Source organism: Perognathus longimembris, chromosome 20, assembly GCF_023159225.1.
Source record: "Perognathus longimembris pacificus isolate PPM17 chromosome 20, ASM2315922v1, whole genome shotgun sequence".
Lineage (NCBI taxonomy): Eukaryota > Metazoa > Chordata > Mammalia > Rodentia > Heteromyidae > Perognathus > Perognathus longimembris.
Window position 1 is genome coordinate 6529800 of NC_063180.1, and position 27887 is coordinate 6557686.

Below are 27887 nucleotides of genomic sequence, written 5' to 3' on the forward strand. Positions count from 1 at the left end.
TTGTGGGTGGGGGAGGACATGAGGTAAGCGAGCTGAGTGCACAGTGGACGTGTTCCAGTCTCTAAACACATGCCATGGCTCTGACATGCACTGCTGAGCTTCCCTCCACAGGGACTTTCAATGTCCCCAAAGACCTATGTGATATAGAAGCTTGGCCCCTGCTATCCAAAGGGGATGGAAAATTTAGCAGGTGAGCCAAGGGAGTATTTGCTAGGAGGAGATATTCTGGCCCCTGGAGAGTCTCTCTCTCTCTCTCTCTCTCTCTCTCTCTCTCTCTCTCTCTCTCTCTCTGCTTCAGTCATGAGATAAGCAGCTCATACAGCCACAGGGTCTTGCTGTGATGTATTGTGCTGCCACAAGCCAAGGAACCATGCACGGGACACTCTGGAACCACAAGCCTTTTAAAACTTATTATCTAAGGTATTTTGTCACAGCAGTAGAAAGCTGAAACACAGTTCCATCTGACTGCTAGCCTCTGAGCATCCCCGAGTGGCTGTCCTACCTAGGAGTACAAGCATGCCACTGGGAACCTCTGGAACAGGTACCAGAGGCAGTTGGCGTGAAGACTGCCAACTAGATGACATTGCACACATTTGACCATAACAGCTTGGGCCTAGGATGGGGCCCTGCCCTAAAGAAGCCACTCACACCTTGGAGTCTGCTCCACATGGCCCAGGCCCCTGTGATGATGGAACCTAAGGAGGCTCCTTTCCATGCTCACACACCTGCCATTGTGTAATTCTCTTCTTTCAAATGTAGGTGGGACCTTGACCTGCTTCTGACCAATAGAATACTGCCAGCCAGTGTGATAGACAAAAGTTGCTTCTATGTGAAAAGCTGCCTATGAAGCCCATGTAGCAGAGATCCGTGGGAGGCACAGGGCAGCCTACTCAGTGGCTAAAAAAACCCCTAAACTCCAAGGTGACAGCAAGCCCTGTGAGAACTCAAGTGGACGACCCGGTGAAGGCATGCCAGGAGCTCGGACCCACAGTCTCTGAGAAATAGCAAGCAGACTAATCCTACCAAACAGGTGTCCAACGTCAGGGATGAGCTGGAGCTACAGACACAGAATCAGGTGACAGTGGCTACACAGAAGCACACATAGGAAGAGCAGTGAATCCCAGACACAACTGCCGGCAGAAGGGGACCCAAGGCATCTGGCCTCAAGAGGACCCACAAAAGCTATGCAACATAGTGGACAGCAATCCCTTGCTATGTGGAGCTGGCTCTCCACATACAATCTCCCCAATACTGGCATCTTTCCCCCCAAACCCTCATCTCTGTGGTCTCTGTGCCTGATGCAGGGCCATCCACCTTCTGTCCCTGGCAGCAGGAGTCCGGCGGTCACTGTGGAGCCCTCCTTCACCACCACCACCTCCTGTGGCCTGATGTTTATTGCTATAATAAAATATTGAAGGCTGGATGGTTTGTAAATAGAAGTTTACTTGGGCTCACGGCTCTGGAGGCGCATGGCATCAGAGGTTTCATGGCAGAAAGGGAAGGGTAAGCAGATATGTATAGAAGAGAAAATGCAAGGGATAGATTTATTTTACAACAGTGTGCTCCCATGGCAGCCAATCCAACCCTGCAAAACAAAGAACTCAGTCACAAGACAAAGGCATCAGCCCTCTTAAAGACCTAGTCACTTCCTTTTGTTTGCTTTTTGCATTCCTGGTACTTGAACTCTGGGCCTGAGCGATGTTCCTAAGCTCCTTTTGCTCAAGGCTAGCACTCTACCAATTGAGCTACAATGCTGCTTCTGGCTTTTTCTGACTAATTGGTGATAAGAGTCTCACACTTTCCTTCCCAGGCTCAGATCTCAGCTTCCTGAGTAGCTAGGATTACAGGTATGAAGCCACCAGCACCCAACTTGTTTTTTATGCCAATCCTAGGGTTTGAACTCAGGGCCTAGATAATGTCCCTGAGCTTTTGTGCTCAAAACTAGTGTTCAACCACTTGAACCACGGCTCTAATTCTGTGTTTTTGGTTGTATGTGTGTAGTGTTGGCAGTTAATTGAAGATAAATTATCTCACTGACTTTCCTGCCCATGCTTGCTTTGAACCGAGATACTCAGATCTTGACCTCCTGAGTAGCTAGTATTACAGTGTAAGCCACTAGCTAAAAGCATTTTTTTGGGGGGTGGGGGGAGGTCAGTCATAGGGCTTGAACTCTGGGCCTGGGCACTGTTCCTGAGCTCTTCAGCTCAAGGCCAGCACTCTACCACTTGAGCCATAGTGCTACTTCCAGTTTTCTAGTGGTTAATTGAAGGTAAGAATCTCATGGACTTTCCTGCCAGGGCTGGCTTTGAACCTCAATCCTCAGATCTCAGCCTCCTGAGTAGCCAGGAGTACAACAGGTATGAGCCACCGGTGTCTGGCTAAAAGCATTTCTTATACTGAAACATCATAGACGTTATACCATTCATCATGCATATGTGCTAAACAGGTACAATAGCAGTGTCTGATATTGCCCAGTGCTGCAACTGTCCATTCTGTTGGGATTACTAGAATTCTTGCCTGGCAGAAAATGCTCTTCCTAGGTAGCAAAGAACTGTTCCTGCCACTCCACAGGCCCTCATGGATCAGCACTGCCTCTGAAAGCCACTAGAGGTCATTTTTCTGCCTCTTTCTGTGTGCTCCAAGTGCTCACAGACACTGATTTGTGTCCAGAAGCCACATCTACTAGGTGGCTACACTAGGGAAGTGCCTCATGGGTGTGTGGGGCTGTCCAGGATGCTTGTGGATCCTCCTTACCCAAGAGGACCAACAACCCAGCAAGTTCTGGGTTGGCCAGTGGTTAGGCAGCTAGTAATAATGTAGTAGGCTTTGTAGGAACTTCAAGGCATGACCCTCATATTTCAGCCTCCTCAGTAGCTAGGATTATAGGTATAAGCCATAAGCACTTGGCAGTAGTACCTTGCTACTTGTTTTGTCAGTCATGGGGCTTGAACTCAGGGCCTGAGCTCTTTTGCTCAAGGCTAGAGATCTACCAGTTTGAGCCACAGCTCCACTTCCCATTTTTGAGAAGCTAATTGTAGATAACAATCTCACAGCAACTCTTCTGCTCAGGCTGGCTTTGAATCAGGACCCTAAGGTCTCGGCCTCCTGAGTAGCTAGGATAACAGATGTGAGCAACCAGTGCCCAGCCAGAGCCATTTTTAATCTGCCTGCAGATTTCAGGGCTGAGATGGAGGATGGGCAGCTGCTTCACTTCATGGGCAGAAAACTACCATCAGGACCAGTCTAGAAGTGGAAGACAGGCTTCCTGGAGGAAATGTCACTTATTTTCAAGAGTAAAAATGGCAAGTGAGAGAAAGGAGGAAAAGGAAAGCTTGTTCAAGATGGAGAAATGATTTGAGTAAGCATCAAACACATCAAAGCAGCCAGCCATGCATGGGAAGCTGTAGTGGTTCCACTGACCTGGGGATCAATGGGGAGGCCATGTGGTGGCCAAAGCCTGGAGGCTGCCTGGGAGGGGTTCCATCCTGTGTTAGCACCTACTCAGAAAACCCATGGACTGATCACACTGCCCACACTAAGAGCAGAGCTGCATCCCAAAGGAAGGGCCAGGGCCTCGGGGAAAGATTTGTACTCTAAGGACAGCTTGAGGATAACACACATACATACAACACACACACGTATATACATGTGTGTATACATACATATATATGTATGTCTATAGTATATGTATATGTGTGCACATAATTTTTTTAATAAAAAAGTTCCCATTATGTTGCCCAGGCTAATTTCAAACTTCTGGGCTTAAACTGTTCTCTTCCTTCAGCCTCTTTTAAGTCACTTGGGCTACAGGGAATGCACTTCTCCACCTGGCTAGAACCCAGATTTCCTCCCCTCCCCATCCCCCCAGTACATGGACTGAACTCAAGGTCTCATGCCTGAGCTTACTTGCTCTGCTAGTGTTCTCCCACTTGAGTTATGCCTCAAGCTCAGCATTCTGATGATTATTTTTGGAAATGGAGTCTTGCCCACTTTTCTGTTCTGGTTAGGTTTGAACCACAGTCCTCCAGATCTGTCTTCTGAGTAGCTAGGATTACAGCTAGCCATAGGTGCCTGGCTTGAAATACTGATCTTGAAAAGAATGGCTTCAAGTCTTAACAGCAATGCCCTGTGCCCTTTGATGAACTCTGAAATCTATCTAAGTACCATTTCCTCAATCTTTTCTCTGAAATGGGGATATGACATGTTTCTTTTTGGAATCTATGGGAAGATTAAAGATGCATGTATAAACATATGATTGCTGCTGTATGTCCATGAGTAGCATTTTCAGAGGAACATGAAGCAGGAGAACCTGAGCTCATATGCTTGTGTAACTGAACTAGTTGAAGGCAAGTGTTGAATTGGACATTGGCCAAGAAGACACAGAGAGGAGGGCTGGGAATATGGCCTAGTGGCAAGAGTGCTCGCCTAGTATACATGAAGCCCTGGGTTCGATTCCTCAGCACCACATATATAGAAAAAAGCCTGAAGTGGAGCTGTGGCTCAAGAGGTAGAGTGCTAGCCTTGAGCAAAAAGAAGCCAGGGACAGTGCTCAAGCCCTGAGTCCACGCCCCAGGACTGGCAACAAAAACAAAACAAATAAAAATAAAAAAAAGACACAGAGAGGAATCTAGAGATTAGAAATGTTGAAGACGTTAGTGGCAAGATCAGAAAGATGCAAGGCACGAAACCAGTGGTTCACGACTATAATCCTAGCTGCTCAGGAGGCTGAGATCTGAAGCTCATGGTTTGAAGCCAGCCCAGGAAGAAGAATCTGAGAAATATCTCTAGTTCACCACCAAAAATCCAGAAGTGGAGGAGGAAGTGTGGTGTAAGTGGTAGAGTTCCAGTCTTGAGCAAAAAAGCCAGGGGGCATTGAGTCTTTGAATTCAAGCCTCAGTAATGTTGAGAGGAGAGGGAAGAAAGAAAAAACAGGGATATCTTTTCCAAAGGGAAGAGGAAGTTAAAATTGCTATTTAATGTATTTCCTAATTCAAAGGAGTCCCTGAAATTAAGTGTTGTCTGGTCCTGTAGAACATCTGAGAAAACAATGGGCAATTTGCTTCCTCTGCTACGAATAAAGAAGCTGAAATCTTGATGGTGCATTTGGTTGTTGTTGTTTTATTTATTTAAATTTATTTTTTTAAAAAGCCTATGATTCTTTGGGAAGTGATACAAGATTGGTAGCCAGGACCAGGCAGTAATTCCCACAATTTCTGTAACAACCATAAATCCAAAAGGCTCCAGCTTGGCCCACCCCCATTCGCTTTTGGCACCTACACATGAAATGCTCACATCCAAAAACCGGAGGGAAATGTGCTAAAGTGGAGGCTTTTTCTTTTTATCACAGCCCCCTTTCCCAAGGCAGTTAGAAAACTGCCAAACTGAGAGAATTAATGTTCTCACGAGTGCATTTCTTCTTCTAAGCAACTTCATGACTCTCAGACATTAGGAGGTAAGGGGACAAATGCTTATGATTCCCCACGTCTCACTGTACATTATAATTACCAAGCATTCCTGTGAGAGGTAGCAGAAGGTCTGACACAGGCTCTCGCTTCATGATTTTAGGATACAGTTGCAAGTCATCACACTTTTCAGAAGAATTTGTGTGACACTGAGAGAAGAAAAAGAGGAGGCTGGCTCGACCTCTACACAGTGAGGCTGCTCAGGAAGATGGCTTGATGGCTGGAGGAAGGCCTGGCCAGCAGGGGAGAACTTCACCCCGGGCCCTGATAGACACTGATTTTAAAAAACAGCATGGGCCGACACCAGTGGCTCACATCTGTAGTCCTAGCTACTGAGGAGGCTGAGATCTGAGGATCACGGTTCAAAACCAGCCCGGACAGGAAAAGGCCGTGAGACTCTTATCTCCAATTAACCACCTAAAAAATCCTGGAAGTGGAACTGTGGCTCAAAGTGGTAGAGGCTAGCCTTGAGCAAAACAGCTCAGAGACAGCACCTAGGCCCTGAGTTCAAGCCCCATGACCGACAAAAAAAGAAAGGAAAGAAAGAAAAACACAGCATGGTCCTTGCGCATCCTATTCAACAATCAAGATGTTGAGGAGAAAAAGAGCCAGTACACATTGAAAATGGCCAATATTTAGGTATAAAGAAAGCAATTTGCATTTTTCATATGTAAAGAAGAGTTATAAACATGGTGTTAGTCCATATGGCCCCAATTCAAGTTCATTGGTCCAGCTTTGCTTCAGGTTCACAGGGCATTGCAAGAAGCTATCAAAAGCTCCAGGATTCTTCAGCATCATCAAGGTTGAATGGACTTTTCTGAGTGCTATTGATAAACTGGATAGAGTAATAGGAGGATCTTACCTCATACCCACTTCCAAAATCTAATTTTTTAAAAAGACACTTTTATTGCAAAGCAAAAGAGGAAGGGTAACATTTTAAAAACTAGTGGAAAAGCTAGGCATGGGGGCGCATGCCTAGTTAATAGGCTGAGATCTGGAGGACCACTGTTTGAAGCTAGGACAAACAAAGAAGTCCTCGAGACTCTACCTCTAAAATAACCAGCAAAAGCCAGGTTAGAGGCATGGCTCAAGTAGCAGAGCACCAGCCAAGCAAAAAAAAAATGAATCCTAGGGGAAAAAAGATACTCAGACAAGACCTTTTCTCCTCGATCACTGGTACACCCAGTTAAGCTGTAGGGAGGACCAAAGAGGGGAGGGAATGTGGAGACTCCAAAGCTCCAAAAGAAGCTGACTTATGTCTTCTGCTAGTCACCAATTCACAAGTGTTTGTCCCCATTTAAAGAAGTACAGGTGAGTAAGGTTTGGGAAAGCAGAACACACAGGTAGAGCCAGCTAGTGTCTTCTGCTCGCCAGCCCAGTCCTGCGTCCTTAGCAACCATGGGCTCCATCTGCCACCCTGGCCCTGCCCTCACAGCAAGCAACACCTTTCTTTAAAGCTCTTCTTGTTCTTGCTGCTCTTCTTGCCATTCTTGTCTTTGTTTTCTGACATCTTCTTTGCTCTGATTTCTCTCATCAAGTCAAAGAAAACCTAGAAGTGGGGAAAAGGGCAAAAAGAACAGGGAAATGTCATTTAGTAATGAAATGAATCAGCTCAGTACAGCCAGATATAGAGCTTTATTTTTATGGCATGAAACCCCATGCTTATTTTTTATAAACCATGTGCATCAAAAGTAAAGAATCTAGAGAAAACGGGAATAATCTGCCTTAAAATGGTATTTGAACCCTACAGAATGAACATCTCAGCTATACCTCACAATGGTCCAGCCAAGGACACATAAGCTTAAGGACACTACTACTCCCAAAATGGAAAGATCTTTTCTAATAATAAACACAAGGGTAAGATTTGCTTCTGCAGAACATATCCTACAACTGTGTATGAAACTTACAAATACTGAGTGACAGCAGGCTGGACACTAGTAGCATTTCTAACCAGCAGGAAAAGGAGAGAGAAGGGAAGTAGGGGCTAAGTAGGTGATTTGTAATTGACCACCTCCCACTTGATCGATCCTTGTATGATCCTTACACCTACTGAAGTCATTATTCTGACAGCTCTCCCGGCCAGCGCATGCTGCCATGATGGTGGACCAGGGAAGGTAGCAGGGAGGAGAACAAGAGGTGCCTGCACTATGGATTAGAAAACAAAAGGAACAAGATGTCTTGCCACCGCTAGAACTTATAGGCACAGGAAGGAACTTCCTGAATATAGTCCCAGGGGCACAACAAATAGGGGAAAGACTAGACAAATGGGACTACTACAAATTAAAAAGTTTCTGCACAGCTAAGGACATAGCCACCAAAACAGAAAGACAGCCAACCATATGGGAAAGGATCTTTACCAGCACAGCAACAGACAAAGGCCTAATATCTGTCATCTACAACCCCTCCAAGCCCAATAAACCAATTAGGAAATGAGCAAAGGAGCTAAAGAGAGACTTCACAAGAGAAGATATAAAAATGGCAAAGAAACACATGAGGAAATGCTCAACATCCCTGCTAGTAAAGGAAATGCAAATAAAAACAACCCTGAGATACCACCTCACCCCAGTTAGAATGGCCTATACTCTGAACTCAGGAAACAACAAATGCTGGAGGGGCTGTGGGGAAAGAGGAACCCTTCTCCATTGTTGGTGGGAGTGCAAATTAGTACAACCACTGTGGAGAACAGTATGGAGGTTTCTCAAAAAGCTCAATATAGACCTACCCTATGACCCAGCCATACCACTCCTAGGCATCTATCCTAAACAGCAAGTCCCAAGATATCAAAAAGACATTTGTACTTCCATGTTTATCGCGGCACAATTCACAATAGCCAAAATATGGAAACAACCCAGATTCCCCTCCACAGATGAATGGATCCAAAAAATATGGTACCTATACCCAATGGAATACTACATAGCAATTAGGAATGGTGAAATATTGTTATTCGCAGGGAAATGGTCAGAACTCGAACAAATAATGTTGAGTGAGACAAGCCTAGAACACAGAAAACAAAGGGGCATGATCTCCCTGATCTATGACTGTTAACAAAGGGAGACAGAGAGACAGTAGAGACCAGGTCTGTGAAACCAAAAACTGCTTGTCAAATGGTATTTCCCACAGGATTGGGGCAGCGACCCAACAGTATGTAACTAAAACCAAACAACTACTCAACATATAAAGGTCAAAAATCGACCTCTCAGTGGAATACAATAGCTCAAAAGCTATGTATGTACGTTCATATAAGACTACCGTCGACATATTGTCTAATATCGACATTATATTTAAAGCCCTAGGCAAATTTTCTTGGGCTTGGCCACGTGGCTACTGTATATGTTCTTGATACATTGTATATTGTATATGTCTACCTGACCTAGAGAAGGGAAAGAAAAACAGGGCGTAAGATATCACAAGAAATGTACACACTGCCCTACTATGTAACTGTACCCTTTTTGCACAACACCTTGTCAAAAAAAATTGTGTTCAATTAATAAATAAATTAAATTAAAAAAAAAAAAGATGTCTTGCCACAGTGGCTCTCTTCACGCACGCCCACGCCCGGATGCTCAGGTCCTTGCAGTGCTGAGAGAAACTTGATCAGGAACTGATGAGACTGCCCTGTAAGTATCATGGTATCGCACAAATAGGCATTATGGCTCATCACAGTAGTTTGGGTTTTGCGCTCTGCTACCAGCCACTGTGCCAAAGGACTGCTTAAACCAAGGTAGACAAAACAAGCACTGGTGATTTCCCAGACACTGAAAACATGGCAAGGGGTGAGGATTTCATCTCTGGACAGCTGTATAAACCACCAAAGCCTAATTTTTATTTTCTTCTTGGTGAAAAGCAGGATCACTTTTCTGGAGCCAAACTCCACACCCACTCCCAGGCTCAGAGCAGGGAGCCCCACACTGGCTCAGCTGTCCTCCGAACCCTGCTACCAGCTACTCGGGGAAGCACAGGGCACACAAGCCCCCATGAACAGTTCAGTGAAGAGCCCAGTGTTACACCCGCTTTTTTTTCATTCTGACAGCAAAAGGCAGGAGGAGGGGCATGGTCTGGGTCCAACTTAACATGATGACTGATCTTATCAAAAGTCTTTCTTGGTTAAACTGCTTACAAGTGAACACAATGCTACCAGCCTTAAGTTTCTGCGCGTTCCTGTTTGGCAGGTCAGGCTGGGGCAGTGAAGCAGGAGGTGGCAACTATGGCTCCTACACATACCCCTTACTCTGGAAAAAGAGATCCTGTCTCTCAAAAAGCACACATTAGCAGGTTCATGCTAAGAGAATCTTCCTGAAATTTAAAGCATGAAGGCCAAGTCTGGACTTCCTGTTTCCTCCAGCTAGACAAAGAAGGCAAAGGAAGAGATTCTGACTCCCACAGGCAGCAGCCTAAGCACAAAATAACAAATACAAAGAAAAAACAGCTGCTGGCCACAAAGTTCACACAGCATCCCATGAAGACGCCCAAGGTCAGCACATCCCACCACTGATGTCAGCTGGGAAGAACAGGAGCGAGAAGGAAGAGGGCCTCTGGGGGATTCCCATGCTGCTGGTGACAGCACAGCACAGACCAGGCCTCTGCCTGCTACAGCGGTGTGCAGATTTCATGAGCCCAAGTCAGGAAGGAATAGCTGACCCAGGTGAGGACAGAAGGGAGCTTGACTACCAGGGCACTTACTTGAGCTAGAGGACACCAATTTGAACTCCGACTTAAAAGAAAAAGCAGGGCTGGGCTGTATGTAATCCCAGGCCTGTAATCCCAGCATTCTGGAGACTGAATCAAAAGATCACAAGTTTAAGGCCAGACTGGACAAGCAACAGAGAGCCTGACAAGAGCAATTCCTAGTAACAGATTTTCAAACTGTCACCCTACGTTCTGAGTGAGGTCACTCTTTCATTAGCTTCAGAGCTGGACACCTATGGTTCACACCTAGAATCCTAGCTACTCAGATTGAGACCTGAGGACTGTGGTTCAAAGCCAATCTGAACAGAAAAAGTCTATAAGACTCTTATCTCCAATTAAACACAAAAAACAGCTGGAAGTGGAGCTGTGGTAGAGCACCAGCCTTAAGCAAAGAAAGGAACCAGCACAAAAGAAAAAGGAAATCTATCCAGAAGTGCGCTGGGGTTGGGATAAAAGTGGGGAAAGCGATCCCATGGAGTTGTTCCTGACCCTGTTTAGAGACTAAACCTGAAGGCAGAACACTTCACTGCCAGTGGGCAGTAAAAGGGCAGAACAAGCTTTCTCTGGTCATATAAACCAATATTTACCAAAATGATAAAACAAACCTTACTGAAAAGACAACAAGAGCAAGACTAAATGTGTTGCTGGAGTAAGGGAGGGAGGCAGGGAGGGAGGGGGGAGGAAAAAAGGAAGAGAAAAGAAGGAAAAAAGGAAGGGAGAGAAGCTGACATTTCCCCCACCTTCTAAGGTCCTTCTAGCGGTCCTCACAAATCACCAACCTGAAGGAGTCCTTACCTAGTACTTGCAAATAGGTCCTCAAAACCAAACAACCGAAACTAGGATGTGTTGTGCCCACAGCTGATGTCTTTGAAACACCTGCAGAGTGAGGAGCAGCCTACCTTGTCCACATTGGCACGTGTTTTAGCTGACGTCTCCACGTACTGCACGCCCCACTCTTCTGCCTTGCCTCTGGCCTCCTCGATGGGCACCTGCCTCCGCTCCTCCAAGTCAGACTTGTTTCCCACGACCAGCAGAGGGATCTTATCTTCTTCAGCCTTGACCCGGAGGATCTGCTCCCTACAGTTACATAAAAAATGCAGCCACTGAGGGTTGGTAATGTGGCTTGGCGGTACAGTGCTTGCCTAACATTCATGAAGCCCTGGGTTCAATTCCTCAGCACCACATAAACAGAAAAGGTTGTGGAACTAGGAATGTGGCTTAGTGGTAAAGTGCTTGCCTAGCATGCATGAGGCCCTGGGTTTCATTCCTTGGTACCACATATATAAATATTAATTTTTAAAAAAAGAAAGAAAAAGAAAAAGAAAAAGTTGGAAGTGGCGCTGTGGCTCAAGTGGTAGAGTGCTAGGCTTGAGCAAAAAGGAAGCCAGGGACAATGCTCAGGCCGAGTCCAAGCCCCAGGACTGGCAAAAAAAAAAAAAGAATGCAGCCACTGAGAAGACTTAAGAAAAACCCAGTTCCAGCCATCCATCAAAAATAAAAGCTTTCCTGAGACCAAGCCAGCCCTATTGAGGCCTCTCTCAAGACTGCCATCAGCCAAGAAAGGTAAGCTCACTAAATCAGGTCCCTTGCTGGCTGATGTGAGAATCACCTGGTTGCTCTCTGCACAACAAATTCCAACATGGGAGAAGGAAAGATACCCTTTGAATTCTGGGATAAGAGTAAACTAAAAGAAGTAGCTGGAGCCTGGTGCAGGTGGCTCACACTTTAAGCCTAGCTTACAGAAGGCTGAAATCTGAGAATCACAGTGCAAAGCCAGCTGGGAAAGAAAAGTATGTACAGAGAAAAGATATAGAGTCACGGTGAGAGGTAGAACAGGGCTGGGAAGGTGGCTTAGAGTTAGAGAACTTGCCTAGCATGCATGAAGCCCTGGGTTCAATTCCTCAGTACCACATAAACAGAAAAAGTCAGAAGTGTCCCTGTGGCTCAAGTGGTAGAGTGCTAGCCTTGAGTAAAAGAAGCTCAGGAACAGTCCCCAATCTGGAGTTCAAGCCCCAGCACTGGCACACACACACAAAAAGACATAGAACACCAGCCTTCAGCAGAAAAAGCTAAAGGATAACACCTAGATTCTGAGTTCAAATCCTAGTACCAGAACACACACAAAAGTAGCTATTTAATGCCCCTGAAACCCAAACAGAATAAGAAAACAGAAGGTAGTGTGTTCTGCTTTACCCTAAGGAAGGGCATTGAAAGATAACTGAGAGGCTGGGAATATGGCCTAGTGGTTAAGTGCTCGCCTCATATACATGAAGCCCTGGGTTCGATTCCTCAGTGCCACATATACAGAAAACAGCCAGAAGTGGCACTGTGGCTCAAGTGGCAGAGTGCTAGCCTTGAGCAAAAAGAAGCCAGGGACAGTGCTCAGGCCCTGAGTTTAAGGCCCAGGACTGGCAGGGAAAAAAAAAAGAAAGAAAGAAAGAATTCTTTCTGCATAGGTGCAAACATAGTTGTGTGCCCATGGGCTATGTCCAAATACTGAACCTCTAGGCATGCCTGAGAATCTGAAATTAATGAGTAAGACTTCTCTTAATGAATCTCAGTCTCCTAATGGGTCACCAGGACACACACAGTGCCATTCAAACTCTTTCTCTGGAGATTTGAAACCATGAAGCAGTGTGACTGAGGCCCTACCCGATTACCTTCCACGCTCTGTTGGATTACCTAACTTTAGTGATCCCATCTTTCAAATCATGGAGGTTATTTAGCATCTTCATTTCACCTTTGGTTGATCACCTTACTTTCTGACAAGAGCTTGCTAAAGAATGGAAAAAATTACTGGTTTCCATTTTGCTTTTTATTCTCTAGTTTAGTTCTTAAAACAATGTCATCTGGGGATTAATGATTTGGATTGAAATGTCCCCCAACAATCCATGAAAAGAAGGCTGGTCTGTGGCACTATGGGGAAGTAGGGGCTGAAACCTTTAGGTGTGGTCTAGTAGGAGGAATTTAGGTCCCTGCTTGGGGGGGTGGGGGTGGGCGGGAGAGTGCCTTTGAAAGGATACTGAGACTCTGGTTTCCTTCTGCCCTTACTCTTTGCTTCCCAGCTGTCAGGAGGGGAACAGATTCCCCCATGACACACATTGCCATGATATACTGCCTTATCACAAGCCTAAAATGTGATTACTAGCCAGGCGCCCATCGTGGCTCATGTCTGTAATCCTAGCAACTCAGGAGGCTGAGATCTGAGGATCTAGGTTCAAAGCCAGCCCGGGCAGGAAAGTCCCTGAGACTCTTATCTCCAATTAACCACAGAAAACCAGAAGTGGCACTGTGGCTTAAGTGGTAGAGTGCTAGCCTTGAGCTGAAGAGCTCAGGGACAGTGCCCAGGCCCTAACTTCAAGCCCCACAACCAATAAATAAACAAACAAATAAATAAATAAAACCCAAAACAAAGAAAAACAAACAAAAACCCTGTGATTACTAGTGACTACAGTCTGCAACTTTTGAAATGATGGACCAAAATAAACCCTGCCTTCCTTTTAGTTGATTATCACAGGTATTTTGTTCTAGCAATGGAACACTAACTAACATATGTTTATAAGACAGTGGATGAAAAACGATCATTCTATAAGAGAAATGGAAATCATATGTAGTAGAGAACATTGTAGAAGGAAAATTATGCACAAAAGGCTCACAAATTTAACAAAATGAGGAGAGTGAAGTGGGGTCATGGGAAGTGAGGAAGACGAATGAGGAGAAAGAAGGGAGAATGCAGTCAAGAATTCAATGTATACCCTACAAAATAAAGCAAGGGAAAGGAGTGGGTTGGGAGGGGTCAGTAAGAATGCTGAAAGGGTGACACTGATCAAGGTGCACTGTACTCATAAACTGCTTTATTAAATGGAAACTTCTTTGTATAACTACTTAAAGATAATAACTTTTGGGGGGGAAGAGGGGTGTTGTCATGGGCCTTGAACTCAGGGCCTGGTTACTGTCCCTGAACATTTTTTTGCTCAAGGCTAGCACTCTATTACCTTGAGCCACAGCTCCACTTGGTTTTCTGGTGATTAATTGGGAGATGAAAGTCTCACAGACTTTCCTACCTGGGCTGGCTTCAAATCATGATCCCCAGATCTCAGCCTCCTGAGAAGCTGGGATTACAGGTGTGAGCCAATGGCACCCAGGTAATAAAATGTGGGGTGGGTTGTTTTTGTTTGTTTGTTGTTGTTGTTGTTGTTTGTGTGTGTGTTTTAATTACCTTAAGGTATCTTCAGCTGTATCACTGTAAATGCCTCAGAGTAAAAATCCCTCTCACTTGGGCAGCATCTCAAGCCCATCCTGTGAGAGGGGCAGGGCACTGTGCTTCCTAATGCACTGCTGGATTTCACATCTTGCCTAATCAGAGCATCTAAAGAAAGAATGGGATTTCCTATGTTCAGTAACCTACTCTGGCCACAAAGCTGCTCACTGCAGCACATCTGTGAGACTCTATGAAGCCACTGGAAAGGGTTGGGAATGTGGCTATGTGGTAGAGTGCTTGCCTAGCATGCATGAAGCCCTTGATTTAATTGCTCACAGAAAAAGCCAGAAGTGGCACTGTGGCTCAAGTGGTAGCGTGCTAGCCTTCAATAAAAGAAGCACAGGGACAGTGCTAGGCCCTGAGTTCAAGTCCCAGGACTGGCACAAAAAAATTGAATGTCCTTCTACTGCAGTCACAGTAAATAGATATTCTGCCTCGCTGCTAATGTCTTAAACAGACCTTTTTTTCTCTCTTTTTGTTGGTTGTAGGGCTTGAACTCAGGGCCTGGGCACTGTCCCTGAGCCTCTTTGTCCTCACAGTGCCACTTCTGGATTTTGAGTGATTAACTAGAGATAAAGAGTCTCAGGGGGACTTTTTTGCCCAGGCTGGCTTTAAACCGCAATCCTTAGATCTTAGCCTCCTGAGTAGCTAGGATTACAGGCATGAGCCATGGGTTTGCTCTTTTTTTGAGATAGGATCATATCCTGTAGCCTACACTGATCTCAAACTCATGCTTCTCCTGCCTCATCCTCCTGAGTACTGAGATTACAGGACTGTGCCACCATACTTGGCAGGGATAATTTACAGCCAGGGAAGATTAAAGATGATAAATGTAGTGGGTCAAAAATGTGCCAAGGGTCTTCCTAACAGCAAGTTCATCCCTCTACCACACCATTCAGCCCCATATGCTTTTAAGCCCAGGGCATGAGAAGGGAAAGCAAGGAAAGGGCCTGGCCACCTCCTGTCAAACACACCTGAACTCAGCAGTGGCTGTGAAAGACTCGTGCTCGGTGATGGAGAACACGAGGAGGAAGCCCTCCCCACTCCGGAAGTAGTTGTCTCGGATGGCAGCATAGTCCTCTTGGCCAGCAGTGTCTAGGATGTCTATTTGGACCTCTTCTCCATCCAGAACCACTTTCTTTCTGTAGCTGTCAGCTTTTGTAGGCTCATAGTCCTCTACAAACTGGGAAAAGAAGCGTCATCCGTGAGCAACAGAATGTGTACATTTGTGTGTGCACCATCCTAGGGCTTGAACTCAGGCCCTGGGTATTGTCGTAGAATTTTTTTTTTTTTTGCTCAAGGCTAATGCTCTACTACTTGAGCCACAGCTGCATTTCAGGCTTTGGGGGAATTTATTGGAGATGAGAATCTCACACTTTCCTATCCAGACTAGCTTCAAACTATGATGCTCATACACTTTTCTAGCTAGGCTGGCTTTAAACCACAATCCTCAGATCTCAGCCTCCTGACTAGCTAGGATTACAGGCATGAACCACAAGCACCAAATGACCAATAGAATTTTAAGAGGAAAAATTCAATGTACTCTGTTTACAATCAACTACATATTCACCGAGTACCTATAATTAACACAAAATTCTAAGGCAGATTAAAAACAGCACTAGATGTGACTCTTAGCTTCTTGGTAACTCTCTATCCTACCACTTTTTTGTTGTTGTTGTTACTGTCATTAAAACAATAGAGAGGATGCCCCTATATTAGAGAGGAAAAACCCAAGCACCGAGCAGAACACTCAATGCAACACTGGGCAGGGTGACAACAGCTATCTTACTCATCATTAGCAGAAATATAAAAAGAACTTTAAAAGCGATTTGGGAAGAAGAATCCAAAATTTATGTAACTGCAGCAAGATAAACTCCACGTGGGTCAAATGAACTTTAAAAGCGATTTGGGAAGAATCCAAAATTTAAGTAACTGCAGCAAGATAAACTCCACGTGGGTCAAAGATTCACCTTAAAAACAAAACCATTCCAGTACTAAAGGAAGTGGCATCTTTCCATTACTCTAAAGTTAGAGAATAAGAAAGACTTTAAACTATGACTCAAAATCCAGAAGCAATGTAAAATATTAGTAAGTTAGACCCCATAAGAAAGGAAAATAAATGGAGACACCACAAAGGCAAGAGAGAGCTAAATCAATTGTATCTAAGGTGGTCCTGGAAAACAGAGGAAGGGGTCAGTAAAATGAGAGGACAGTGGATAAGAAGAAAGAGCTCACAGAAAAGGCTACACACTTAGAGGTGTAAAACCTCGCTAGTTTAATCCTAGCTACTCTGTAGGCTGAGATCTGAGGGTCCAGGTTCAAAGCCAGTTCAAAGCCAGCCCAGGCAGGAAAGTCCATTGAGACTTTCATCTCCAATTAACCACCAGAAAACCAGAAGTGGCACTGTGGCTCAAAGTGGTAAAGCACTACCCTTGAAATGAAGAGCTCAGGGATGGCACCCAGGCCTGGAGTTCAAGCCCCATGACCAACAAAAATAAATTTTTAAATGTTTTTAAATAAAATAAAGGTGGGGGAGAATGTGGCTTAGTGGTAGAGTTCTTGCCTAACATGCATGAAGCCTGGGTACAATTCCTCAGTGCCACATAAACAGAAAAGGCTGAAAGGGGCTCAGGTGGTAGAATGCAGAAAGAAGTTCAGGGACAGTACCCAAGACCCGAGTTCAAGCCCTAGGACAGGACAGGACAGGACAGGACAGGACAGGACAGGACAGGAAAGGCAAGGCAAGGCAAGGCAAGGCAAGGCAAGGCAAGGCAAGGCAAGGCAAGGCAAGGAAAAGGAAAGGAAAGGAAAAGGAAGAAAGAAAGGGAAAACTATATTAAGATATACCATTTTTCACCTACCAGGTGGCAAACTACAAACATGTGACACACTTCTGTATGTTGCTAGTGGGGGCAAAAAATAGGCTGTCTCTATGGGAAGGACATTGTCAACATCTGGTAAAACCAGAGGACCTTACTCTCTTCCCTAGCTATTCTGCTTCCAGGAATCTAACCTCTAGATAGTATAAGAACTTAAAAAGTAACTCCCTGAGGCACCAAGTATAATCACAAAAGATTAAGACTTCCCTAATGCACTATATAGTAAATCTGTATGATGGAATATTGTGTAGCTACAAAAAATAAGGCCAGACACTGGTGGCTCACATCTGTAATTCTATCTACTCAGCACCTGACATCAGAAAACTGTAATTTGAATCAACCTAGGCAAAAAAAATCCTGAGATTCTATTGCTAAAATAATCAGCAAAAAAAAAAAGCTAGGCTAGAGGCATGGGTCAAATAACAGAGCACCAGCCTAGTCAGCAAGCAAAGTGAGTTCAAGCCCTGAGTTCAAGCTCTGTTAACACACACACACACACACACACACCACTACCACCACCACCACCATCACCACACCACCACCATACCACAAAGGACAGTAGTTATATATAGATATGTAGGACTCTTGAATATAGTAGTCCACTTATACAGAAGAAAAGTATAGACTGTAAAGTATAAACTTAGCAAAGGGATGACATTGTCCAAAAGAAGAAATGTACTCATTACCTGACTTATGAAATGGTAACCGTTCTGTACATCACCTTTATAATAATAAAGTTTATTTTAAAAATCATTAGCATAGGCTGGGAATGTGACTTAGGGGTTGAATGTTTGCCTAGCATGCATAAAGCCCTGGGTTCAATTCCTTAGCATCACATAAAGTGAAAAACCTGAAGTGGGGCTGTGGCTCAAGTGGTAGAGTATTAACCTTGAGCAAAAGACACTCAGGGGGGCTGGGAATGTATGTAGCCTAGTGCCAAGAGTGCTTGCCTCGTATACATGAAGCCATAGGTTCGATTCCTTAGTACCACATATATAGAAAACAGCCAGAAGTGGCGCTGTGGCTCAAGTGGCAGAGTGCTAGCCTTGAGCAAAAAGAAGCCAGGGACAGTGCCCAGGACTGGCCAAAAAAAAAGACACTCAGGGGACAGGGCCCAGGCCTTGAGTTCAAGCCAGAGTACAGACAAAAATGAATAAATAAATAAATAAATAAATAAATAAAATCATTAGCATATATAATTGTATAAAGGGGTTTCATTTGATAATTTTCATACAGACACATGATTTTATTTATTTTATTTATTTATTTAGCAAGTCCTAGGTCTCGGACTCAGGGCCTGAGCACTGTCCCTGGATTCTTTTTGCTCAAGGTTAGCACTCTGCCACTTGAGCCACAGCATCACTTCTGGCCATTTTCTGTATATGTGGTGCTGGGGAATTGAACCCAGGGCTTTATATATACAAGGCAAGCACTCTTGCCACTAGGCCATAGCCCCAGCCCCATGATTTTATTTTTAACAGTCATTTAGATTAACACAGAAGAAAGTAAAAAGGTTATTTGGCTTTCTGACAATTTTAAATATAAACCAAATACTAATTCTATAGGCAGTATGTCCACAGATTTGAGTTTATTGTTTGGATAGTTTTAGCCTACATGAATTGTAGAAGGGCTCTCACTATGGTGGTTCCACACATTGGACCGTGTCACCATATCTCCACAGCTCCAATGAGGTACTTTGATACTAAAATCAAAGACATTTAGAAAAGAACTAAGCTGCTGGGCACTGGCGGCTCATGCCCATACTCCTAGTTACTCAGGAGGCAGAGAGATCTGAGGATCACAGTTCAAAACCAGCCTCGGCAGAAAGTCTATGAGACTTACCTCCAATTAACTACCAGAAAGCCAGAAGTAATGCTGTGGCTAGCCTTGAGCAAAAGAGCTCAGGGACAGCGCCCAGGCCCTGAGTTCAAGCCCCATGTCTGACAAAAAAGAAAAGTAAAGAATTAAGCCCATGACCACATGTTCCTTTTCTTTACTTTTTTTCTATATTTTTGCCAATCCTGGAGCTTTAACTCAGGGCCTGGGTGCTGTCCCTGAGCTCTTTTGCTCAAGGTTAGTGCTCTCCCACATGGAGCCACAGCACCACTTCTGGCTTTTCTGTGATTAACTGGAAAGAAAGTCTCAGGCTTTCCTGCTCAGGCTGGCCTCAAACCTTGACCCTCAAATATCAGCCTCCCAAGTTGCTAGGAATACAGGCATGATCCACCAGCTCCCAGTTCCTTTTTTTTTTTTTTTCCTCCCCAATTGTATTCCAATTGATTTCACCCTTTCCATCACACTCTCTGTAACCTTTCAGCTTCCCTAATGGGTTTTCTTGTTCCATTTTCATAGCTGTAAATATGACTGAAATATTACCTACAGAGACCAAAACACAATTTAGCCTCTCCTCTAGCATTGTTGATGGAAACTTTTGTAGTGACCGTTTTGAAAAGCTTACCAGCTACATAACATTAACAATAGGGGAAGTTTTAGGACCACAGTCAGCCTCTGAATTCTGTGACTGTGGATTCAACCAAGCACAGATGAAAACTGTCTAGAAGAAAATGTCATCTGGACTGAACATATCACAAACATTTGGCCATTACTCCCTAAACAATATAGTATTGCACCTACTCAGTCTAGACATGACTTGAAGTATATGAGGGTGAGGTGCCAGACTTTGAAGTCAGGCCCCACCACGTGAACCCCATTTTAGAATCGAACCCTGAGCCAATCAGATTTGTACCTGTGTTCTAATCTTGCTTGCACAGCTGATTGTTGTAACCTTGCTCTTTGCCTTTATAAGCCCTGTGTAATCACAGCTCGGGGCTTCCTCCTAGCCTCCACTGTGTCGGTGGGTAGGACGAGGCCCGAGTTGCAGCTCGCTTAAATAAAGCCTTGCCTTGCTTTTGCATTTCGGAAATGTCTGAGTCTCGGTGGTCTTTTTGGTGGTGGTCTTGCAACTTGGCACAACAAGGGGAGTGTGTAGGTGATAAGCAAATCATGTGTTACTTCATGGAAGGAACTCAAGCATCTGTGGACTTTGGGATCCTGGGACCAATCTTGCACAGACACTAAGGAACAAGTGTTCTGTGCCATCTAGGAACCCACTAGCAAGCTTCACTGAGATCACTTTCCAGACTGACTTCTAGCTCCAGGCTTTACTCCGAGTCTCCACAAAGGAGTACCAGGAGCCATGGGACCTGTTCACTTGGGGTTCTGCCCAGTGCCCCTCCCATCACAATTCTGGTGAGTCATCCATGGGGCTAGGGCTATCCCAGCAGCCTGCAGGAACTCCACCATTGTTCCCCAACCTGCCATCTCCTCCAGCTCAGCTTCCCTCAGCTAGAAGCCCCTCCACAGCTCAGCACAGGACACCTGTGGAAGGAGACTGGGTGGCACTGGCTGGCTCTAGCATCTCTCTGGCAAGTTTCACAGCACATGGTGCATGGGATGCAAAGAAACAGCCCTGGGGTGGAGGCTCTGGGAACTCTGCCTCTGCCTCAAGTTCCAGCAAACACAAGAATCAAGGCTGTGCTGTCATTCTGGACTCAGTCACAGTTTCCACATTAAGTCATGTATATCTGGGGCAAGGATGGTGAAACCTTTCCTTGCTGCATGGAGTTAGGAAGACCTTGATGTCTATCGCTTGGGAAAAGATTAGTTTCTTATGACAACTCTGCTTCTCTCCCCAAACTGACTAGTCACAAAGCCAAATATCTGGTGTGTTCTTTGGAATTGCCTGTGTTGGTACACACCTAGCTACTCTGGGAGTGGAGATGAGGAGGATTTAAGTTTGAGGCCAACTTACGCAAAAAGTAAGTGAGAATCCATCTTAACAAATAACTGGGCATGGTAGCATACGCCTATAATCCCTTCTACACAGGAGAGATAGGTAGAAGGATCAGCCTACATTGGCCACAGGCAAAAAAAGTGAGGAAGGGGATACTGGTAAAAACTACAGCATAAAAGGTCTAGGGGCATGCTTCAAGGAGTAGAGCACTTGCCTAGCAACCATGAGGCCCTGAGTCCAAACTCTAATATTTCAGGAAGAAAGAACAACAAGTTGTTTTTGTTTTTGTTTTTTTGGGCCAGTCCTGGGGCTTAGACTCAGGGCCTGAGCACTGTCCCTGTCTTCTTTTTGCTCAAGTCTAGCATTCTGCCACTTGAGCCACAGCGCCACTTCTGGCCATTTTCTGTATATGTAGTGCTGGGGAACTGAACCCAGGGCTTCATGTATATAAGGCAAGCACTCTTGCCACTAGCCCATATCCCCAGCCCCAAGAACAACAAGTTGTGTGAGTCATTTTCCATTACCATCACAAAATTTCTAAGATAATCATCTTAAAGGAAAAAAGGTTAGGGCTGGGGATATGGCCTAGTGGCAAGAGTGCCTGCCATATATACATGAGGCCCTGGGTTCGATTCCCCAGCACCACATATACAGAAAATGGCCAGAAGTGGCGCTGTGGCTCAAGTGGCAGAGTGCTAGCCTTGAGCAAAAAGAAGCCAGGGACAGTGCTCAGGCCCTGAGTCCAAGCCCCAGGACTGGCAAAAAAAAAAAAAAAGGTTAGAGAGAGCAGGGAAGGGGGGAAACTGTCCAACAAGAAATTTACTCTTTGCAGCATGGTGGCTCACGCCTGTAAACCCAAGCTACTTAGGAGGCTAAGATCTTAAGGTTGTGGTTCAAAGCCAGTCCAGGCAGGAAAGTCCATGAGACTCTAATCTCCAATTAACTACCAGAAAACTGGAAGTGGCGCTGTGGCTCAAAGTGGTAGCCTTTAAGCCTTGAGCTGAAGAGCTCAGGGACAGTGCAAAAGCCCAGAGTTCAAGTCCCATGACCAACAATAAATAAATAATAGATAGATAGAAATGTGCTCTTTATCCAACTTACATAAGTGTATCCTCCTGTACATTACCTTCAAAACAACAAAATAACAACAACAAAATCTTTAGGAGCTGGGAATGTTCGACAGGTTTATTCCCACTAAGTGTCAGCACATCATGGTGGAAACACATGGCAGAGAAAGTTGCTTACATCAAGGTGACTGGAGAAAACATACAAACAGGATGGGGCTAGGGTCTATCTGCTTCTGGGACACAGGCCAATGACCTGACTTCCTCCCTCTAGGCATCACCTACTACCATCAGCACTGCAGGTTGATAACTGAGCCTTCAACACACAACTTTTGAGAAGCATTTAAGACACAAACTATTGCACCTATACAAAGGCCTCTCTCCTTCCTTGCCTCTATCACCAAGCTCAGTGACAAAGCACTCTGAGTGACAACATAAATAATGGAAGCAGAGACTGCTTACACCACTGCCAGAGTTTATGCTGGAGCTCCCCTACACACATGAGCTATTTGGAAACTAGCCAGACACAAATCTCTAGGAGCCTCTATGCATGTGGGAGGAGAGGCACAGACACATGGCTGCAGCGGGGGCACTACACAGGACACCAGCCACCCAGGAAGTCTGTGCTGGAAGTCTTACCTCATCGTACATGAACTGGAGCGTCAGGGCTGACTTGCCCACTCCGCCACTGCCAACCATGATGACCTTGTGAAGAGCCAAGGAACTCTGGCCCTTGCTCTTGTTTGCAGCCATCCTGCTGTTCTGAGGTGGTGATAGGAAGACAGAAGACCCAGTTGGACAGCTGCCAATGACAAAAAAAAAGACTCAGGGCTAGGAATGTGGCTTAGTGGTACAGTGCTTGCCTAGTATGCATAAATCCCTGAACTCAATTCCTCAGTACCAAATAAACAGAAAAGGGCAGAAGTGGCGCTGTGGCAAGTGGTAGAGTGCTAGTCTTGAGCAAAAGAAGCTCAGGGACAGTGCCCAGACCCTCAGGAACAGTGTCCAGGCCCTGAGTTCAGGCCCTAGGACCGGCCAAAAAAAAAAAAAGAAAAAGACTTAGAGGCAGTGTGCTTTCAACCCAGCTGAAATCAGATGACATCCTTATACTTTGCAAAAGCCTCACCCAGACATTCTAGCAGGGGATTCTTCCAGACTCTGAATGGAGATAAAGGCCCTCGGACTCACTAGAAGCCACTTATAACAGCTGGGCCAGGGCTAGAGTATAGTCAAGAGGAAAAAGAAAACAGGCTCAGTCCATGCCTGTATCACTGGGGTGGGGAAGAGGGGACTGTCAGTCAACACATCCACCCATGACTTCCACTGGGAGGCAGAGAGAGCAAACTGCTCCAAGTTCCCTCCCCCCAGCTCTCCCTCAGTCACCTCTGGCTCTTTACTCCAATCCTCTCCTTGTCCTAGTCTCTCTACCTCAATGCATACGCATTGCAGCAACACATACTAATATACTCATTTACACACAGTAACTCGAACACGTGCACTCTCACATACTAACACACCTTCAGTAACACAAACTCCCACATGCACAGTAACTCAGACAGCCCACATGTGAATCAAGGAGGTAAGCAAGCTGGAGAGACAAGTGCAATTTTGTTGTTGATGGTGGTGGTCATGGGGCTCAAACTCTGGGCTGGGGTGCTGTCCTTGAGCTCTTCAGCTCAAGGCTAGCACTCTACTGCTTGAGCCACAACGCCACTTACAGTTTTCTGGTGGTTAATTAGAGGTAAGAGTTTCACAGACTTTCCTGCCTGGGCTGGCTTTAAACAGCAATCCTCAGATCCCAGCCTCCTGAGTAGCTAGGATTACAGGCGTGAGCCACAGGCATCTGGCTGACAAGTGTATTTTTACAGTAACTGCCCCATCAGTATACAGATGCCATTAAAATAAGCATGTAATTATTTAGTCAAGATTTTATTTTATAAGATTTATCATTTTATAAAGGAGTTTCAGCATAGAGATTTAACGAACATAGAATGAAAATATCCTTCCTCTGGGTTTATTTAAAATAACAGAAGTAAGTTAAACCATTTGCAAAGCAACAAGCAGCCAGTTTGCCCTCCTCAGAGAGAAGGTAAAGTAAGTAGAGCAGCACTCCCATGATGGGAATGAGGCATTCCTAGCAGTCCACTTAACACAGTCCCGATACGTTCCTCATTGGTGAAGGCACTCAAAGTCTCCACCAATCTGTAAGGGAAAGCCTCATTTCACCATGCCCCAGGAAAGCAGCAAAGTCTCTTGGGCCACAGTCTGGTCCTATCATTTGTGAGCTGTGTGGCCTAGCTGTGGGTGCCGTTTCTCCAAGCTGTCTTTACAAAGACAACTCCCACCCACCTCTCTGTTCAGGATGGTGCTCAGGACTGAGTGCGGAACACAGGGCACAGGGTGAGCACAGTAGAGATGTAATAAAGGCTGGTTGTATCTCTCTCTACACTTCAGAAGATGTTTTGTTTTTTGTTTTGGGTGCCCATATTGAGTCTTGAAATCAGAGCTTCACACTCTCATTTGGTGTTTTTGTTCAAGAGTGGTGCTCTACCACTTGAGTTACACCTTTACTTCTGGCTTTTTTGCTGGATTGGAGTTAAAGATCCTCAGAGACTTCTCTGCCCATGCTTGCTCAAAACCATGATTCTCAGATCTCAGCCTCCTGAATAGTAATGATGATAGCCATGTGCCACAAGCACCTGGTCTAAGAGGATGCTTTTCTAATGACACATGATGGGCTCTGATTTCAAGTGTTGCTGACAAGTTGAAAACACTCCTACTAGAAAAATTAAATGAGTTAACAAGTTTGACAAGAAATGAGTTCACTACCTTATGTTTGTAACTGTACCCTCTCTGCACATCACCTTGACAATAAATGTTTATTATTAATTAAATTTTATTGACAAGGTGCTATGCAAAGGGGGTCCAGTTACATAATAAGGTAGTGAGCACATTTCTTGTGATATTTGTTACACCCTCATTTTTCTTTCCCTTCCCTAGATCAGGTAGGCATATATACAATATCCAGTGTACCAAAATCATATACAGTAACCACGCAGGGTACGCCAAAGGAAATTCACTTAGAACATTAAATGTAACATCAACAACAGAATCCACCTGTGTCCTTCTCTTGGAGTTGTTATCCTCATCTTATATAATCATGTGTACATAGCTATTGAGCTATTGTGATCCACTGATAGGTCTATTCTAGACCTTTTTATGTTTGTTTAGTAGTTGTTTGGTTTTAAACACATAATGTAAAGTCGCTGACCCAAACATGTGAAAATACCATTTGAAAAGAAGTTGGTTATTTTGCAGACCTGGTCTCTACTGTCCCTCTGCCCCCCAACAGTCATATATCGAGGAGACCATGCCCCTTTATTTTCTGTGTTCTAGGCTTGTCATTGACAAGCTCAACATTGACAATAATTTTTTAAATGCATTGCAAAATGAGGGAGGAGGTAACAAGTTGAACAAGAAATGTACTCACTACCTTACATATGAATCTATAACCCCTCTGTACCACACTTTGATAATAAAGTTTTAAAAAATTTAAAAATGCATTGCAAAAAAAGAAAAATACACAAAATTTTTGTTTAAAATAAGGAATTGAGGGGCTGGGAATATGGCCTAGTGGCAAGAGTGCTTGACTCATATACATGAAGCCCTGGGTTCAATTCCTCAGCACCACATATATAGAAAAGGCCAGAGGTGGCGCCGTGACTCAAGTGGCAGAGTGCTAGCCTTGAGCAAAAAGAAGCCAGGGACAGTGCTCAGGCACTGAGTCTAAGCCCCAGGACTAGCCATAAATAAATAAATAAATAAATAAATAAATAAATAAATAAATAAATAAATAAATAAATAAATAAATAAATAAATAAATAAAATAAAGTAAGGAATTGTTATACGTTATATGGGTCCCTCTTGGCTGCTCCAACAGCCCATTTTCTCTCTTATCCCAGACTGATGAGACTGATGTGGGGTACAGCTGGGCCATGGGAACTTCTGAAGATTTGATGTGATTCTAACAGACAGCCAAGGCTGGGAGCTGCTATGAAATACCAGGTAAGTTCAATGGAAAGGAAGAAATGCCCCCAAGAAGAATGGGTGCTCAGAGCACTGAGAGCTGCTCTCCCAGCATCCTGGATGCCTACTGCTCCAAACATCTCTCTCTCTCTCTCTCTCTCCCTCTCTCTCTCTCTCTCTCTCTCACACACACACACACACACACACACACACAACTAGGATTTCTATCCTCACTCACAGGGGATATTAAAAATGAGAACCAGGGGCTGGGAGTATGGCCTAGTGGCAAGAGTGCTTGCCTAGTATACATGAAGCCCTGGGTTCGATTCCCCAGCACCACATATATAGAAAATGGCCAGAGCTCAAGTGGCAGAGTGCTAGCCTTGAGCAAAAGGAAGCCAGGGACAGTGCTCAGGCCCTGAGTCCAAGGCCCAGGACTGGTTAAAAAAAAAAAAGAGAGAACCAATAAGCTAACATCTTTGAAGAAGCAAGCACACCTTAGGTAGAGAGGACTAGAAACTCAAATCCCCCAAGAAGGACATGACAAAAATGTTTATGTGAGTCCTGCTGTAGGGAAGTTTTCCCAAAAACACTGCAAGCAACCATATTCCCCTAAAGCCAAGAAATTAATATGCATAGCTGTCCCAGTCCGGAGCCCCAGGCAGAACACTAAACAAAGCTTTTTTGGGAGGCAGAGAATGAAGGTGGCTGAGTCCCAGCTAAAGCAACATCCCAATGGGCAACTCAGGAGAAAACGGGGAAAAAAATAGTCATGTAGCATCAGACATCTCACATCTCAACCACCAGGACTCTACGGCCAAAAGCAGCAAATATACAAAAGATTAATGAATCACTGTAAACATTTTTTTCAATCAGAGGAAAATGCCATTATCAAAATACCAGAAGAACACAGTGCTGCGGGCTCATGCATGTAATTCTACTTATTTAAGAGGCTGAGATCTGAGGATAACAAGTCAAAGCTAGGCTAGGCAGGAAAGTCTGAGACTCATTCCCAACTAACTAGCTACCAAAAAAAAAACTGGAAGTGGTGTAGGGGCTCAAAGTGGCAAAGTGCTCGCCTTGAGCAAAAAAAAAACCGCTCAGGGACAGCACCCAGACCCTGAGTTCAGCCCTATGACCAAAAAACAAAACAAATAGAAAACAGGAGAAACTGGACAAGAACCATTCTGAATGCAATAGTATGTTTTAAGTACTTAAATAAGAAGTTCTTTGCTTCCAGTAATTAGGTCTATTTATTCACATATTTTAAACCTGCTTTGCAAGTTATTTTTCTGGTGCTCATTCTGTTTTCTGGAGCAGGCAACTGGACTTAAGGCAGCTCTAAGTCATGGCCTGCTCTTGGCTCTGGCTGCCTTCTGCTTCCTCTCAACTTATCTGCCCACACCAGGCTCACCTTCCCCCACCTATCCCCCTTGCAACTCTATGCTCTTTAATAACCGAGCTAAGCATTTAGCTAGATAATTAAGCATATCTGAATTGGAACTAAAATAGAACAAATGGGATAAGGGGCAGGCCTCTCGCTTCAGTTTAGAAATGGGAAACTTCTTTTGCATGTCAGACCCCCAACTGTTTCCTACTGAGCTGAAGTTGGCAAATGGGGCTTCAACTACAGGCCTTGCTTCTGTGAACTATCAGAAAATGGACACACATTTTTCCAGGTTCGGGGTAAGAGTCCTTCCAAACATATATAAGCAT

At 44.7% G+C, this 27887-nt stretch overlaps 1 protein-coding gene across 1 annotated transcript in view; it reads right to left on the reverse strand.

Annotated features, from left to right (window-relative positions):
- Positions 1 to 6100: 6100 nt before the first annotated feature.
- The window catches only part of Ralb (RAS like proto-oncogene B), a 40926-nt gene continuing 19139 nt past the window's right edge, over positions 6101 to 27887 (reverse strand). Inside the window, exons 2-5 of the mRNA XM_048369304.1 lie at positions 22785 to 22947; positions 15384 to 15592; positions 11048 to 11225; positions 6101 to 7011 (exon numbers count right to left, since the gene is read on the reverse strand). Coding sequence (XP_048225261.1) covers positions 6892 to 7011; positions 11048 to 11225; positions 15384 to 15592; positions 22785 to 22898 — 621 coding nt within the window. The 5' untranslated portion in view covers positions 22899 to 22947 and the 3' untranslated portion in view covers positions 6101 to 6891. The remainder of the gene's footprint in view (positions 7012 to 11047; positions 11226 to 15383; positions 15593 to 22784; positions 22948 to 27887) is intronic.